The 18646-nt window shown below is 33.2% G+C and overlaps 1 protein-coding gene across 1 annotated transcript in view; it reads right to left on the reverse strand.

Moving 5' to 3' along the window:
- Positions 1 to 405: 405 nt before the first annotated feature.
- Positions 406 to 18646, reverse strand: part of LOC129244144 (uncharacterized) — a 72936-nt gene continuing 54695 nt past the window's right edge. The window contains exons 5-9 of the mRNA XM_054881760.1: positions 17720 to 17904; positions 10801 to 10996; positions 10501 to 10713; positions 4356 to 4586; positions 406 to 2190 (exon numbers count right to left, since the gene is read on the reverse strand). Coding sequence (XP_054737735.1) covers positions 2042 to 2190; positions 4356 to 4586; positions 10501 to 10713; positions 10801 to 10996; positions 17720 to 17904 — 974 coding nt within the window. The 3' untranslated portion in view covers positions 406 to 2041. The remainder of the gene's footprint in view (positions 2191 to 4355; positions 4587 to 10500; positions 10714 to 10800; positions 10997 to 17719; positions 17905 to 18646) is intronic.

The following is an 18646-nucleotide window of genomic DNA, read 5'->3' on the forward strand; positions in this document are numbered from 1 at the left end:
AAAAAAAATAGAAATAAGTAAATAAATAGTCAAAACTTTACAATTTGTCGCGCTGTTATTATTGTGAACACAGGTGCATAGGTTGTATGGGGGCAGTCAACCTATTAATGTGGGCAGCTTGGGAAGTAGGTACATACTTACCTCTGCTAGAGTTTGAACTATTTTTTTCCACCTACAATTTGAAGTTAAAATTTACATAGTATTTACAATGTAAGTATTTACATATAAATATCTTTTTTAAAATTATTTGGTATTTTATTTAATTTTGTTACTGTTAAATAATCAAAAAAGTGCATAGATAAGCTGTGCATAGCCAAGACGTTAATATTTTAACTAAAAAAATTATATTTATTTATTAATTTAATTATTTTACAAATATATTTTTATTACAATTTGATTCGTTTATACAAAGATTTTGTTGAATTCTTTTAAATTTATAATATTAAGCAAATATTTATGTAAGAATAACTTGGTGCTTTGCTGTTGTGTCATTGCTATTTTTTTTTGGCGATGGTACCGGATTTAGCGATACTCCCATCTAAGCATCTCTCCAGGTACATACAGTCGGTGTAAATATTTTACAAACACGTCTATAATTATTTGGTTATATTGTATATGTGAGTATGCATGTATGTATGCTTGTTAACCTGAGTATGCACATACTTATTTCTATAAGTATTTGCATACGCCCATAGGTTTAGGTGCATACTTTTAATACTATTTCCATATGTGTGCATGTTATTATTGCATATTTATTGGCGCCGTAGCAATGTTGCGGGCGTAACTTAGATATTTAGAAGTCTAGTGCGAAACTGAAATTCAAAGAAAGCACATTGTGAAAGTTTTCTGAACAATTTCGGCTCTAGTATCGCTATCAGTTTCAATGGTAGCTTTCGGTGTTCTACATACACATGAATAAAAAAAAAATTGTAGACTTATTTATATATAAAAAAACAAAGTTTTTACATCCATATTGAATTCTTTTTTCTTTTTTACATTTAAGCACTACATTTATTAAAACAAAAGGAAACATTAAATAATTGACAACAAATCAAAGGCAAGAGAGCAGGTAAAGGATATGGAAAGAATTTGTTTAGAGAAGAAGGTACTAGAAAATACAAATAAAAAATGAAGCAACTTAATTATTTTACAGTCATCTTTAAGCTTAAAAACATATGTAAAAACTAAATAAAAACGGAAGTGGAAATAATTACAAAAAGTAGCAGCATAAGCTGGGTGTAGGTTTGGTGTATAGGTATAGGAAGAAAAAAAAACAAAAACAAAATAATAATATTTATCATACAGTTTGTATTTATGACTGCTGCGCACAAATCATCGTCGCGCTCGCTCAAATCGCTCTCTTATCCCGCTTTCACATCCCTTCTCCGTTTTAATGCAAGGGGCCTCGTTCGTTTCACTTCTCCCACTCGCGATCGCTTTTCCCCTGGGTATGTGTGTGTGTGTGTACGTATGCCTGTCATTCAGCTCTAAAGTGTATTTGTGTGCGTGTTACGCAAGTCTTATGTTGGGAATTCTTGTGCATTAGTAAAGCTCATAAAAGCACAATATGGTTACTTTTGTTGTTGTTGCTCGTAAATGGTTGTTTGTAGATTAGAAATTTGTTGCTCGCTCAAGTACATAGGTACGAGGCAATTAAATTGTGCTTTTAATTTTATTCGCTTCAATTATTTGTTGATTTTTTGAGCTTTCGGAAGCTTTCTCATTGAAGTCCGTATTTCGGTTATTACGCATTATTTTTTACCAATCTGTCATATTTAGCTATTTTCTTCTAAAGCTTCTGTTTTTAATTATTATTATTCTTTTTCTTTTGCTGTTTTTGCTTTACATTTTTTAACGAAAACTGTGCCTTTTTCCGCTTTACTTTTCGAGGTTCTTATACTTTGTACAAAGTACATTATTTATCATCTCTTTTGTGGCTTGTTTATACATATTAATATTTTTACTATATTTTCCTTTCATTTTCTATATGCTAGAAGAAGTCTAGAAAGAATTTGGCACCTTTTTAGGTTAGTTTATGTTGTTAGTTAATCGGTATGGGCGCCTTGTGATCGCCACACGTTGGAAAACCTGGTGGCACTGGTGGCAAATCGGCATTTGTACCAACTTGCAATATGAGATTCATGCCGATCGTTATGTGGAAGAGGAAGTGACAGTGGAAGAACCAGAAACCTGTTGGAAAGAAAGAAGATGAATTAAAATTACCAACAATTTTAAACGGACAAATATTTCAAACATGCACAAAAGCGGGGCGAATTCGTGCAAGCTGGGAGCAGTAGTACACAAAAGTTACATTCGTTATTTAAATTTCAATATCCGCTGATTTCTTTGTACGATTCCACGAATTTCAATCAGTATGTAAACCAAATAGTTCATTTTAACATTCAAGCTACCAAATCGAAGGGCGAAAAACAAATCAGCTGTTCTAGTATTACCAAGCTATATGAATTCGCCGTGCTAGTTTGAAAATTTTAAATAATACTTTTAAAATGTTAATTAATATCGAGAGAATGTGGTTCGTCCATTCTCAGCACATCTGATCCAAAAATGTACCATCTAAGTCTAGCGAAAGCCGAGCATCAGCAGAAAAAAAATACTCTGTAGTATCTTCACACTCTAAATATGATGTACACAGTGGATAAGTATCGTAAATTTTCGGGAGGGCCCTCAACTTCTTCTTTGCGACCCAACTTCCCAAATTTCTTTGCCAAAAATCCTTTTAAAGGCCAAAGTATTACACCATGTTTATGACAGAAACTGTCACAGTGTAGGCTCATAAAGTAAGGAGTTTTGTAGAGGGAAGCAGGAAGAAAGTTTATCAGCTTACTACACTAGTAAGAAAGCCTGTCGAAGTAACTGCACACTCATAAATATGTCCACTACAGTCTTCAGATTGACCATAACCGATTTCGGATAAATAAAGGTAGACAGCATAAGGAAATGGAAGCTGCATTTGATGCTAGTTCGGATTGCATTATTAGCTGAGTCCATTGTACTAGGATTTATGCAAATAAATCGACTTTGAATGAGAGAATCTTCTGGGTAAAATAAGCTGGAGACCTATAGATTATGTAGTCAAACCCGCTGAGAGCGATCCCAGCTTGGGTAATAAAGGCAATCGAATTCCAAATAGTGAAATCCGGAACGTTGTGAGTTACTGATGTAATTAGAGCACCCTAAAATCTTTGCCTGCTGTATTGTCCAAATTGGCAACATTGATAAGATGCTCAAGCAGGGCTCAAAAAGAGTTTCATCAGACATATCACATATCACATATTCCTTCAACCCTCTTCTCCCAAAGAGCGATTTCCAATTAAATGATCTAAGTGGTTTGGAAATGATCATAATTTTTTCTGAAAATTGGATCATTTGTAAGCTTGAATATATTAGAAAGTAAGAGGGAGTTTCTGAGTTTTATTCAGTGTTGAAAGTTTTGGTATAGGGGCTTCTGAAGTGAAATATTTTCGGTTCTTTTTCATTATTTAAAAAAAAATTTTGGCTTGGCTTTTAAGGAAAAAGTATACCTTTTTTACTATTTTTTTTATTAAAATTTTTTGGGAAAAATAATTGTGTGCAATTTTTAAAAGACAACCCACCTCAGAATTTTTTCTTACTTTTTTATCATTCGCTAAGATTATATTTTTTTTTTAATTACAAACAAAATTCTTCTTCTTTCTATATGTAAAATATATAGCAAGTAAGTATATTTTATTTAAAAGAATTAAAAATCCAAATTAATCAAAATGTTAGAAAAAACCGAAAGTGTTTGACTTTACAAAACTGTACCAAAAATTTCAACATCAAATAAATCTGAAAATTGTTTCCACTTCATTTCTTATAATACTCAAATACACAAATAGACGAATTCTCAGAAAAATGTTGATAACTTGTTCAAAATTCTGGGAACACTTGGCATAGAATCACTCAAAATCCTTTTTTGTTCTACCTCCTCTTTACGTTTAATTAAAACAGCCTTTTTTATAATTATTTTTATTTGTGGCCTGCTTGTATAGTGCTCAGTGTTTTTCTCAACTGAATTATATTGAACGTTTGAGCCTTTGTAAGAATAACAACTGGTACAGTGGTTCTTTGGCCACACGAGAATAGGGCTCTTAGTTCCTGCTTCATATCTACTGTTATAACAGAAAGCCTAGTTAAAATTATGGTTTCATTATTCTCTTCAAGTTCGATTATTTACATGAACCCATTATCAAATAATATCTCAGAGCAAGGGTTAAATGATTTCGAACACGCTTAAATTTATTAAAGAAGAAAATCTAAAGGTCTTACGTGTCAACTGCCAAATGATCTCTTGAAAAGCTTTTTACGCAACTTACCGGGATTGTCCGCTCTGAAACGTAAAACAACATAACCATTATTTGGCACTGGTATCGTATCCTTTTGTGGAGGCAAATTATATTGACGGTGCAGCAGACCGCGTCGATCCAAGTCCAAAGCGTGTTTTAAGTTAATCTTCTTCACACTGGTGTCGGGCGAACGACCAATACCGATGACGCTGTAACTGTAGCCGTGCAAATGGAATGGATGCGACAAGTTGGGTTGTTGAACTGTATATATGTTTGTGGGTGTGAGTGGAAGAGAAGATTGGGAAAATGTAGTTAAGAGAAATAATATAAATAAATTTAATGTAGGCATGTATTGATATTTTTGTTCACTCTTCGTCAGGGCGAATATAGATTCTCGATGCATTGCGTATAGTTTATTTCATAGGAAGAAAGTTATATTATATTATTTTCTTAAGTTTTTATGGGAAGAAGAGCAAAGTAGGAAAGTAAACACAATTGTTTAATAGCTGAATATATCCTATTAGGTTTGATATCCAATATTAATATCATCGATTGTGCGTAAATATTTAAAGCAATTTATTGAAACCTTATTTGAAACTTAAAATTTCGTAAAAAAAATAAAATCTATGGTTCCACATGCATGTGCAATTTTCCCTGCATGATTTTTATTGTTGAGCGGGGTTATTATACACTAGCGGACACGGACATCTGTAGCGGTCAATTACAGTTGAATTTTGAGCTTAAAATGTTTTTTTTTTGCCATTTAACTTTTGGTTTATTATTATCGTATTTGAGTGTGTGATTGATAAGTCGTGAAAAAAGTGAAAAAAATGCCGAACTATAAAAAAATGGGCGCATATCATAAAACTAAAAAACATAAAAATAATGTTATAATTTCTCTTGAAATTAATTTCAACTGTCAGGCATCAAAAATATTACTTAAAAAATATTCTAATTGAAGGTTATTGGAAACTTTTGAAATTCATTTCAAAAATAAATTTCAGTTTTCACTAAACGCCCTATATTGTTTTTGGAATTTTATATTAAAATATGCTTAAAAATATTTTCGACATAAATTTAAAATGTGCAAAAATAAAATAAAAATTGTGTGTATTTTAGTGTCCGCTAATGTATGTACGGTGCACAGTGTGCTTCTAATTAGTAATCCGTTATTTGAACCAGTTTTTCCTACTTTTCTGTTTTGTTTTTTAATTTACATTAATTTTTTATAATATTTTAGTTCATTCTACAGCAAATATCATATAAACCAAAGTTTCAAACTTTGTGGGATTTATAAAAATTCTAACAATTTTAATCAGAATACTAAAAAAAATTGGATACACACTTTTATAGTTCATTAAATTTTAGTGAAGAAAGTGCAAGTTTATAGTCGCTCAAATTTCTCTTTGATTTTTTGATAATATATTTTTTTCCCCTAACAGTTTTGCGCATTTACTCCATATAAAATATTCGCTTCACTGTGACTATTTTATTTATGAAATAGAAAGGTTCTTACTCATACTCTCGTTACTTTATATGAGATGGTGAAAACGGACTGCACTTATCACCAGGAAAGTGATTGGTTACTTTTTTGAATTTTTTTTTCAATGGTTAAATTCTTTAGTTTCCAAAATAATAAACAAATTTTTTTAGTTAAGGTCTATTTTCATATTATGCAGCGCAATCTGTTAAAAATATTCGATATTAAGGTACGCAAATAAAGGGTGGTTAAATTTCAAGGGCCGATGTTGAATGTGAACCACACCTAAACGTCAACGATACCGTTGGACTTCTTTCTTTGGGGTTATTTGAAAGAACAACAATTCAAGAGCTAAAGGATGAGATAATTCGGCACATTAACGGCATAGAACCTCAATTATGCCTCAGCGTCCTCGAAAATTTGGATCCTCGGATGGAGGTTGGCCAATATTTTGTTCTGTACGTAATTGAGCTATACCCATATTATCGTAATAAAGAGAAATGATAATAATTTTCTAAAATAATTGTATTTTATTCAACATCGGCCCTTGAAACTTAACCACCCTATATATGGAAAGGGTGAAAAACATGACCTTAGTAGCCAATTCGGTTAAACGGAATATTCAGCTGAGTCCCGCAAGTGGATTTAACTGCATTAAACTAACTACTTTCTCGTATAATATTACATACTCATATAAGGTGAAGTAACGACGCATTTCAATCGAATTTTGCGGTTATTCTGCTACAAAGTATCATAAAAACGGCGATTAGTTATTTGAATACGAATTGTTATTACCTCATATTTTTCTGCAAAAACACGGGCTAGGTTTAGTGCAGCGCTGATCTAGTTTCAAGTTTTTCGCCGTTGCTTTTGTAATTAAAAACAAAAAAAAAACCAAACAAAACAGTTTTCTCTGCTACTAAAATAAAATTAGTGAGAGCGCTGTGCGCAGCAGTGCTTTAGTATCGGAAATGCCCGAAGGCGTTGGAGTTTACGAACGCGCGCATTAATGTTATTTTGCTTTTTTTATGTGCCGCAAGCTTCACTTACTTTTACCATTTTTTCGTGTTTTTGTTTATAAAATCATTTATTTGAAAATTTTCTCACAATTTACAATTTGATTTGCTGATATTATAATTTTACCATAAACGTTAATTTACGCTGAATATAAAATGTTGGCTCGTGGGTGCCGTTGCTGCTGAATTACAAATTATATGTGCATATGTATATACATACATATATAAAGAGATACAATACTCATATACATATATATGTATATTTTATAATATTTCCACAAACTATGCGGCACCGCAGCCTTACGATTGTTTGCATCCGGTTGGGAGGCACCTGGCATGGCTGCAAGGCACTTGGTTTTTGCTTATCATTACGATCGATTTTTAGCATTAAATTTGTAGCTACACGTATTTTAATCGTAATAATGTAAGATTTTGAAAAATATCAAGCGATCAAGGAGAGATAGAGAATAGGTGCAACGATTGGCTGGCTATTTGAGGCGGATGGATAATTTGAATTCGATTTCTTGCACAGGCTCGCGCTAAGTTTGACGTGAATATACAATTGTGCGCGAAATTATGGGTCAGACTTTGATGAAAGAAAACAAATTAGCAAAATAAATGTATACACACAATATTTTAATTTTTGTTTTGTATTACATACTTTTCATTTATCTATGGTTAAGTTTTTGAGCCAAATTAGCATCACTTAAGTAACTTAATTTTCCAGTAAATAAAAGTGTTTTCAATAAGTTCATAATATAACTTTTGTGGAGCTCAATTGAAAAATTTTCGAAATATCAAGCTCAAAATCAGCTCTTTATTGCGCAAAGCTTCTTCCTGCTTGAGTTAACTTATTCCTAATCTATGGGCATATTCAGCGTGCATTGCTATGAGCATCTTATAATTGCTTTGCAGAGAAACTTTTACATATATTTAAAATGTAAAAATTCTTACTTTTTTGTGAAGAAATTAATTAAAGCTGCCAAATTATAAAACTTTCGACCGCCGTGGCCGAATGGGTTGGTGCGTGACTACCATTCGAAATGCAGAGAGAGAACGTTGGTTCGAATCTCGGTGTAAGATCAAAAATTAAGAAAAAGTTTTTTCTAATACCGGTCGCCCCTCGGCAGGCAATGGCAAACCTCCGAGTGTATTTCGGCTTGAAACTGTAGGTCCCTCCATTTATGAAACAACGTCAAGACGAACACCACAAATAGGAGGAGGAGCTCGGCCAAACACCCAAAAAGGGTGTACGCGCCAATTATATATATATATATTCTTTATAAACGCGCGTAGCTCATACAGTAATACTATTGAGGCCGATTCAGTGGTACAGCAAGGCGAATTGAGTATTTAAGGTGACGCCATTAAAAAATCGTTACTTTATTTTTCGCGATTTTGACAAGTCTGTTGTCAGCTCTCTTCGCAATACAAAACAAACAAACAAAAATAAGAGAAATTAACATGTTTGTGAAAATTTAGTGAATGACTTGGTAATATTGTAATTTGAGAGATTTGAACTAATCAAACTAATGAAAACGAACTCCCGTGTTTTAAATTGAGAATGCACAAACTATTGTAAAGTCTCCAATGCAGTTTGTTTCCATTTTTATGTGGAAGACGCCATGGCAAGAAAGTATATGTGTGTGCGTATAGTTGCTTGTGTTTGATTGTTTCCCTTGCTTTTGCCTACTCTTCTTCTTCACAAACAAGTCGTCCCCTTCCTTTTGCTTGTTTATTCATGGGCTCTTACGACACGGCGAACTCGGAAGGCGCAATCTTCTTCTCTATCATTCTTGGTGGTAGAGAACTGAAGTTAAAATCGACAGCCAAAGTATATTAAACAAGGTATTTTATTTTCCCTAGAATGACAAAATCGATAAACAAAGATTGCCACCCTACTGCTGTTAATTGTTTAATGTGCCTTGACACTGTAGCATAATTCAACTAGGGATTTCTCTAAAAACCATTATTTTTCAATCTTTTTGAAGTGAAACTTCTTAGGCGTCGATGGACGAGTGAGAATGAAGAGTAAAATTTCAAGGACATGCAACGTTTTGGGCATTTTAGTTCCGCGAGAGGGGAAAAAGATATAACGTAGAGGAAAAGGAGAGAGGGAGCTATACCTTATATATATCTTAGATACACTTTAGGCTATTTTTCCTGAGTTTTTCCTTGTGGTTGCTAATTTCTAGTGAGAAATAAAATAGTGCCTCCTTCTTGGCGCTTGTTTGTTGGTGCAAACTTGTAGGCAATATATTTTTGGTGCCTACTTGTTGGCGTTATATTTCCTTGGTGCCTACTTTTTGGGGCTTTTTTCCGTTTCCTGGCTAGTGCTTGTGCGTACTATAAAGTGCTATCCATTCCGGCGGATTTATTGGTATTGCCTTGCGGTAATTTGTGCCGTTGCTGGAGTCCTGGAACCGCTGCGTTTGTGCGGGTGATAAACGCTCGGATTAGTGCGCGTTGTTGCCACGGTTTGTGTCCGGCGTGTACCTCCACCGGTCGACCCTTCTCCGTGCTTTGTAAATTTTGTCTATTTGTATTCTCTACAAATATTGTGAATTTATTTAGATATGTCTGCCTTGAAAGTTTCACTTCTGTTATGTGTACAACGCTACACACACTTTTTATTTTTTTATTTTAAATTCTATGGCTTATCAAAAACTAACAAATTATTATAGAATTTGCTTTGCTGCATCTCCACATGTAATCAGTTTTTGCCAATCAGTTGTCATTTAGACTGACATATATGAAATATATCAAAGCAAATTTTAATTTTTAAGTGGAGGAATTTGATTACTTGATATATATATGTAAATATATGTGGGATGCCGTTGCATTGAAGAGCTAAAATAAAAAAATTCTAAAAAGATGCCGAAAGAAAGCAAAAAAGTAAAAAATACAACATTTTGGATTAAATGGATTTTAGTACAAAAACGGTTTCCGTGATTGGAAGCAAATAAAACTCACACAAATAAAATCCGGAAAAAACAGTTACAAACAACAACAACAGTTAAATTAAGACGCAGAATTGTGGTGCCGCGAATAATATCAAAAATTGGCTGTCAAACTATCGGACTGACAGTTCATGGCAAACAATATTTATCAATATATATTATTACACTTAATGTGGAATACACGGACTCCATTGACAATATATTTTCTGTTATAAGTATCAAGTAATAAACTCTTGCCTGCGGAGATTTGATGTAAGTGCCACTCGGCAGCATACATTTTGAAACACAATTTTTCGAAATATCTCCAATTGAACGGTACCTAAAAAAGATGTAGGGACCTACAGTTTTATGACGACTCCGAACGGCAAATGATTTTTTATGAGGAGCTTTTTCATGAAGGAAACGCTCTCGGAGCCTTGCCATTGCTTGTCGAGGGGCGACCGCTATTAGAGCGCTACCTAACGGACAGATTTTTCGGAAAAAAAAGTTTGTAAACGGCTTGTAACTTTGAGTTATATGGTTTTTGCTGTATTTTGAACTATAATTTTTATAAAAAAGTAAAATAAGCTAAATAAAAAATAAATAAATAGTCCAAACCTTGCATTATGTCGCGCTGCTATTTCTGTGAACACAGGAACAGTTGGAGAGATTTTTTTACCCACTTCTTTTCTTAACTTAATATCATATAAATTTTGAAAGAAATTCGCATTATTACTCACCTTCATCAACCAGCACAATTTCCACAATCGCATTCAATGGTATATCGATTTTATGGGTACACATACAATTTGGTCCACAATTCGCGGGACGATTATCGCCGTTACAGAATTGTTCCGGATTGATTTCATGGAATTGTGAGGTAAGTGGTGCGGGTGGTGACAAATACGAAATCTCATCGATCAGCGAGATGACATGATCACCAGTTGGAGCAACTGCAGTGGTAAAATAAAAGCGGCATTTATTTTTCTGTTCTTGCAAGCAAATGTGCCAAAATATGTGTGAGAATCTTTGAAACATACCCAAATAACGATTGTAGGTGTTTGGCTGGAACAACTCTTCGGGACGGTAAACGTAGAAACGGAATGGCAAGAAGATCTTGACGTCGGGCTTCTCTGCCAAAATGCCACGATCGATTTCCACAGCGCTTTTCAGTTGACTAACGCAAACAGCATCGTTTCTTGGCGCATTACATTGGGCGTCCAATGGGTTCATGACCTTTGGTTTCGTTGCATATGTGTGCGTTGTATCCAATTTGCACGCGTTTAATTTGTTTTTGTTTTTATTTCAGGCATTGTTTTTTTGCATAATTCCATTTAGGGTAAGCATTGAGGGGTGCATTTATTTACATTTGTGCCATTTTTGTAGTTAAATTTTTTGGGGGGTTTTGTTGCCAGGAGGTTGGTTTTTCATATATATATACAAAATTTCACATCAAATCGAGTATGGTTTTACAAAAATTTTTAAAGTTGGTTCCAAACGTTTTGTTTATATTGTTTTAAATTTTGGTTGACGATTTAAGATGTGAAGTCATATTGGAGTTTATGCATTTTTGGTTGGGATTGTTGGTTGATTGGTTGGTTGAATGGTTCATTGTAAAGAAAAATATTGGTAAGAAAAATTTATTAGCAAGTTTACTATACAGCTTAAGCAAGAAAAATCAGTAAATTTTAATTATATATAAAAATACAAAAAAGTAATAATAATATAAATTTTGCAGCATCACAACAAGAACTCAAAATTGTGCACTTTAGGTTAGGCTTCAAATCAGAGTTGGTAAAAAATATAAGGTACAAAATACAAGTTTAAAATCAATAATTCTTTTCTGACATTTTTTTTTGCTAATGATTTTGACATTTTTTTATTATTTTGCTGGAACAAGGTAGAAAGCTGATTGATTTTTTTCAAACTGCATCAAAATTTTCAATTTTTTTTTATTCATTTCGACATTTTAATGAACCAAATTACAAAAAATACCTATGCAATTGTTGTTTTTGCTTTAGCACTAGTGCCTGCTAAAAAGTAAGTATTTTTAGAAGAAATAAAATTATATTACACTATCCAGCTAAATAAAAAAAAACCCGCGCAGCTACTATTTTGTTTTTAACTACGAAAGAAAAATATTTTTTGTGCGGTAACAGTTTTCTTCCTTTCTTTTAGTTTCTTCAATTTTTTATAAATGTAATAAACAGTGCGTTTAATAACTATAGTGCTGAGAGTTATTAACAAGTCGTGCCGAATTCTTAATTTCTTATAAAATTTAAAAAATTTTGTATTAAAAATATACTTCATTCCACTTTAAAAATCATCTAGTATAAATTTAAGTTTTATATTTTATGGGTATAAAAAAATGAAATAAAAAAATTTTACTTAAAATTTTGAACTTTTTAATCAGAAGCTTTAGAAAAATTTGCAGGCATGCTGATTTATATTGAATTGAGTTTTGGCGCAACTTCCAGGTGCAAATTCCAGTTGGCTCAAAAGTGACCTTGATTTTTGACAATTTTCTTTGTTGCCTGTCTTGTGCATCTTCTCCATATAACGAATGCTCGACATTTTGTTTTATATGGAAGAGGACGTCCAACATCGTCAGCAGAAAAAATTCTACTTTAGTTACTTTAACTTGCACTTTATTCGATTAAAATTCAATGGGATATAAAACTGCATGCTACAAATGTTTCTAAAAATTCTTATTTGAGAATACGAAATTTTAATGCAAATTTGTTGATTTTTTTTTAATTTTTATAAATTTTGAAAATTGGTTGTATGTGGGTTTTGTAGTAGAATGAAATGTATTTTCATAAAAAACTTTTAAAATTAAACAAGAAACGAATACATTCTCAAAATTTGTCAATAAATGTTTTTATTTCAACAAATTTGCTAATAAATGCATCCAAAATAAGTATTTTGTTTACAACTACATACAAACATTACACTCGTCAGGTGCTCTAAGAATCCCTTGTCAAATAGCAGCACTTTGAAAATAGCAGTACTACTCGAAAAATATAATAAATAACCTCCAACTTGCGAACCAAAAATAAAATCAGGATCTTCAAGTATTTGATGCAGCGCTGCAAATCATATATTAATGCTATTTTTCTTACACATACATATATACAATATTTACAAATAAACGTAAAAACACACCTGCGCTTAGCCATAAACCAAAATTATAAATCGATTATAAATTTTTTATATATAAAGTGCTATATGCGAACAGCTACGTACTATTTATATGCATTTGGCATTTGTCTATATACCAAGCCGTTGCAAATGCCACAATTTTCACAATTGCTAATGCTGTACACATATTTTTTTGTTGCAATTTTTCCATCTATCTTTTTACAATATTTGTTTAAATAAATGTTATTGAATTTATTTTTTGCAACTCACGTTTTCTGTGTGTGATTGCAGGCACAAATTGGTGCGTGATCTTATGCATTTCGAGTAAGCCAATGTGGCTGACTGGTTGGCAGGAAGGGGCAGTGAAGGGCGGGTGGTTGTGAAACACAGTCACACAGGCACCAAGCGTTGGTGGTGGTGGTGGTGGGAAATCGCAATGTCTTAGACTTACCAGGCAAACAGGCGAATAGACGATAGGCGTATAAACAATAGCACGCGCCTTTTCTTGGCTTTAGAGTATTTTCAAATATTTTCGGTTTTTTTCTTTATATTTTTACGCTTTTGTATTAAGGCACTTTTTTTATTTTTTTTATTTTTTGTTTTATTTATTTTTTTTTTATTCTAGCACTTGCTTTTATGCGCTTACCAATTTTGGTCCATTATGTGTATATTTACCATACAAATACAAAACAGTGGCAGCAATTGTTCTTGAGAACTATTTACTAATACCTTTGCATTATTTTATGTATCGTATTTACAAATTGATTGGCATAAATCAATTATATGCACGTTTACAGATATATGCACATACTGGAGTTGTACTATACATATTTTGCGTTTTCTCATGTATATTTTCAAGTAATCATGGAATTCCATTTTGCTGAATGTCGTTTGTACTTCGAGGGCCACAGTTTGTATTTTGGTTCTTTGGTGATTTATGGTTTTACCTTTAACATTGAACTAAATTAACTTGGATTGCTTAAGCAAAGATATTTGCTAGGTAATTTTCTCTTCATGTAAAAATAGTTGGTGGGAGTAACATGTGCTGATTTATGGGCTATTTCGTCAAACACATTTTATAGATATATATTTTCTAATACGTGGACCCGCAGCTGAGTTCCGGGTACTGTCAACGCTATGTCATTTAAAAACATATGTCTGGTATGGGGTTGCTTTGCTTGAGTTTCAATCGAATTTTGATGTACAGGGTGGCCTATTTAGCGTTTGGAATTTGAATTATCGATTTGTTGTTTTACTTTCAAAGCCAATTAAAATTCGAGATGTGCCACAAATCTAGTTTGTGGCTAGATATTTACAAAATGGGTCGCTTCTAACCTAAAAAAAACACGCCCAATGAATTGGTTGAATATGAGTATTTTTATCCAAAACTATGCTTTTAGCAGAAGGACGTTTTCATCCCGGCGGCTATGTTAATAAACAGACTTGTAATATTTCAGTGCTGAAATAAGCTGATTCATCCACTAAGAGTTACTTTCAGGTGCAGATTTTGGGCGGGCGTCATCTTTGGAGCATTTTTTTTCGGAATTGTGCAAAAAGCCGCCGTTACAGTCATTATCGAGCGTTACTGCGTTATCGTTACCAATTTTTTGTCTCTTCAAATTGAAGAGAATGCTACGTAGATGGTATCTGCCTGGAACAAAATGACGCTAAGTGCTTAAATTCGATTATTTGGGCACTGCCTTCGAAAATCGAAGTCAATTGGTCGACTAGAGGCTGCAATTTTACTCCATTGGATTATGTCTTGTGTATGACCATTAAGAATAAATATTTTGCCAATAATCCATACACGATTCAAGTGTTGAAACATGAAAACAAAAGAGCCGTCGTTGGGATAAGTGCAGAAATGAGAATGTACTGAAACATAGGGTTGATCGATTGTGTTACTGTAAGGTCGGCCGTTGGAGATATAATATTTGAATGAAAGTGTGTTCCTTGGTTTATAATAAGGCCTTTTCTCTCGAATAAACAAGATATTGAAAAATATTCACGAGCCTTTTTTATTTATAGTTGGTTTAAATTACAAGAAATTAAGAGGACACCTAAGAGACCGAAAAATGTGTCCATTTATAGGAGGTGTACGCTTATGAGAAAATTGTAAAAAAAGTGAATGAAATATTATGGGAGGGTTAAAATGTTTTGGGGGAGTTGTCCGCTCAAGATAAAAAATTTTAAACATTTTATAAGGATTTGTGGTATGTACTGAAAAAAGTGTTCATTTGTGGAAGGTGTCCGCTTAAGAGTGGTGTCCGTTAGGAGAGAGTAGACTGTATATTTGAAGCGCTAGATATACCCTGTGCAAAGTCGATAGGTCAGTGTTATTACAAATTCTATCATATAAAATTCACTTTTGCTTAAGTCTAGCGAAGAATAAGCCATGAATGTCGGTTTTGAGTACAAAATGTTTCTACTAGCCCTAACCTCTACTGATTCGCATTCCTACTACTTCTACTCATACATGTACACTCTGCTGCAAAATTATAAATATACCACTATTTTGTTACAAAAATATAGTTCATACTACAACAAAAAACATATAATGCAAACTTTGTAAAACTATTAAATTTTTTTTTCAAACTTCCATCAACACTTTAACTCGAATTTTCAGAATTTTTTTTGGGTATGTAGTTTATAGTCTATTAAATTTTAGTATCATAAAGTGTAAGTCTCAACTGAATACAAAATAGCGTTGATTTTTGAAAATTTTTTTCGCTAACGTGCCACGAATTTTCTTTTATACAAAGTAAATGCTCGAGTTTTTTCATATGAAAGAAAGGGCTTAGCTCCGTCAAAAATAAATTGCCAAAACTTTCACTATTTTGTAGGCACTCGAAACTAACTCTAAAATTCAATCAACTATAAAAATGCATACCCTGATAGTTTTTAAAAATTCTGGTTAAAAAGTTGAAAGCTTTGATGAAAATTTAAAAAATTTTGAAAAATATTTTACAAAATTTGAAAATTTGCGTTATATGGTTTTGGTTGTAGTATAAATTATATTTTTATACACAGAATAAAAAATAAAAAAAATAGAGGTGTACTTATTATTTTGAAACGGGGTGTATATGAGAAGAATTCGAAGGGTACGAATTAATAGTGATAAGCAAAAGTTTATTAAGAAAACCCCCCATATAACAGTTGTCAATGTGTGTTCACACCTTTCTGGTTTTGTCCGAGATGGTGAATTGTTAGAAATAGCTTTGACTCAAAACTGTCAACGAAAAGGAATTTGAATACAAGCACAAAACAATTGCAAAACAATTCTTATCTCTTAACTCGGTGACAGAGTTATTCGCTTTTTATCTGATTTGAAAGTACCTAAGATTGTAAAATACCAGATAGTGAAAAGATAACTGCGCTTGTAAGAACGGACTGTAAGAACGGGCTTGCCTACCGCAAACTGAGGGCAACACAGTTTTCGAATGTTCTGCGGACTTATTTATATCACCTTTTGGGGCTGGTATGAACCGCAACTCGGATTTTAGTAACAAATTCACTGTAAATTGAGAACATCACCCAGCCATGTTGAGAGGATGTTTTTATGAAAAAAAAAAACTAGAAAATAGTAGATTGGCTGACATTTGGCTTGCTACTTCAAGGCACGTACGCAATTATTGACTTATTTTTAAGTATACGTTGGGTCAATGCGTTATTATAATTTTTGGGCTATCATTACAGTACGGGTGTTCCAATAAGGAGGGATCGAAACGGAATATATAAAAAAAATTTATAGTTTTCCACTTGAAAAACTTTGTAAGCCATTAGGCACGGCATGTGGCATCGTCTAAGTGCCTTCCAAGGTTTCACACGTTAGCACAAATTCGAGAGGTCCACTTTTCAAAGACTCTGTTGCACAGATACCGGCTGGAGTTAAGCCATGTTATATTGACATAAGTCTTGGTTATATTGACATTGGGCTCTAGAAAGCTTCACAAGGAAATCATTGCAGTGTCAAGTAGTGCAATCTCAGTGACTAATTCTGTGCCCCGGTGGTACTGCTCAATTGTTTAACATGACGTCAGCGGTTGTACGCAACAGCTTGTCAACATCGACCCACTCTTATTGGATACCCCTATATATAAGTATATTAAAAAGTGTATATAGAAAAAAAATTAGTTAGCTGACTCAAGCTTTAATTGCCCTTTTGTTAATCTTTCTGAATATTTATCTTTATGAATATTTGTTATTAGCTCAAATGATCATTGAAAATTAGTTGTTGCTAACCTATGATTAGTCCAGTCTTACTCCTATTAGTCCAATTTTGTTATAAAAATTATAACAATAAAATATGTGCTAACCATTGTTACGATACGGATACTCAAGCCCACCATTATTTTACATTCACACTCATTTACTTATTTTTTCAAAATGCTTTTTTAGTTACTTTGAGCGCCGAGCCGGCTGGCATTCAGACCTAGACACAGGTATACGTATACAGCCAGCGTAGATGACGATCGGAATTGTGTGAAGTCATAGTTATCTGAGTTGAAAAACAATCACTTAGTACAAAATACACACTCACACACATACGCACATAAGGCACGCTTTGAGTCACGCTGTCTTTCATAAGCGCACACAGTCAGTTATCTGCTATATAAGCACATATTTATGTATGCCGTCGCAATGGGAACAAAAATATGCAAATAAATTGTTAAAGGCTATGCCCTGAATGGACACTACATTCGTGAAATATTTGTTGTTATAGTTTTTATGATTTTCGTATCTTTTGTTTTTTGCTTTTTGTTTTTGTTTTGGTTTCGTATCGCAGAATATGTAATAATACAAAAGCCGTTTACTTACCACACCCTGTGGTATGCCGACATCATAGGTTGGTGGAGCCGATGCTGGTTGATAGGGGCCACGAGCATAACGCAAAATACCCAACTGTTGAGCGCGACGAATGCCACATTCACCCAGACCGCGCACCTGTATCCAGTAAGCGCCGACAGGTTGATTGGCATTGATAATGAAGTCATAGCGTTCGCCTGCAATGCGGGGGTTAGCAAAAATGAATAAAATGAGTAAGATTTGAAAGCAATTGCATGCATAGGAAAAAAATTCGAAACTGCAAAATACAATAGAAGCCAAACTTTTTAAAGAATTAACTAATATGAATTAAGTAGAAGATCATACTTGACAAACTAGGAAATATAAAATATTTTCAACTGAGGAATTATTTAATTAAAGTTCTTAAATTAGATTAAATTAAACGCTGGTTTTTTCTCGAATACTATTAAATTGCCTTTGCATTCTTTTGGTGCTAGTTGACTATTGCTGTTGTTGTTACTGCTCTTGTTATTTATTGCTTGTGCTTACTGGAATAGTTTGACCCTGATATACTTCATTTAAAATGACTCCGAATTTTAAATTCTTACAAATTAGCAGTTGATCACATCCAAAGATTTCTGATACATAAATAATTACACCCGCTCAATAGTGGTTCAATTGCTGGCACCTGCTCATGTAAAAATATTGCGGTTTTAGTTGACGTAGTAATACAATAATTAAGAAAGACAATAATAATGACAAATTGAGCGGAGTTGCTTGGCAAGTGAATGATAAAATAATCGATTTGACGATAAGTTGCATTGCTCCTATTGACTTACAAGATTTCATAGAATACAATGGATGATGTCTAACCTAAGCGCATTTGTTTTGGCGCGCATTGCTGTGTAGATCTGAGTAGAAAGATATGAATTGTTTATGAATTTTCAAAATGAGGACTCT

The sequence above is a fragment of the Anastrepha obliqua genome, chromosome 4 (assembly GCF_027943255.1).
Source record: "Anastrepha obliqua isolate idAnaObli1 chromosome 4, idAnaObli1_1.0, whole genome shotgun sequence".
Taxonomy (NCBI): domain Eukaryota; kingdom Metazoa; phylum Arthropoda; class Insecta; order Diptera; family Tephritidae; genus Anastrepha; species Anastrepha obliqua.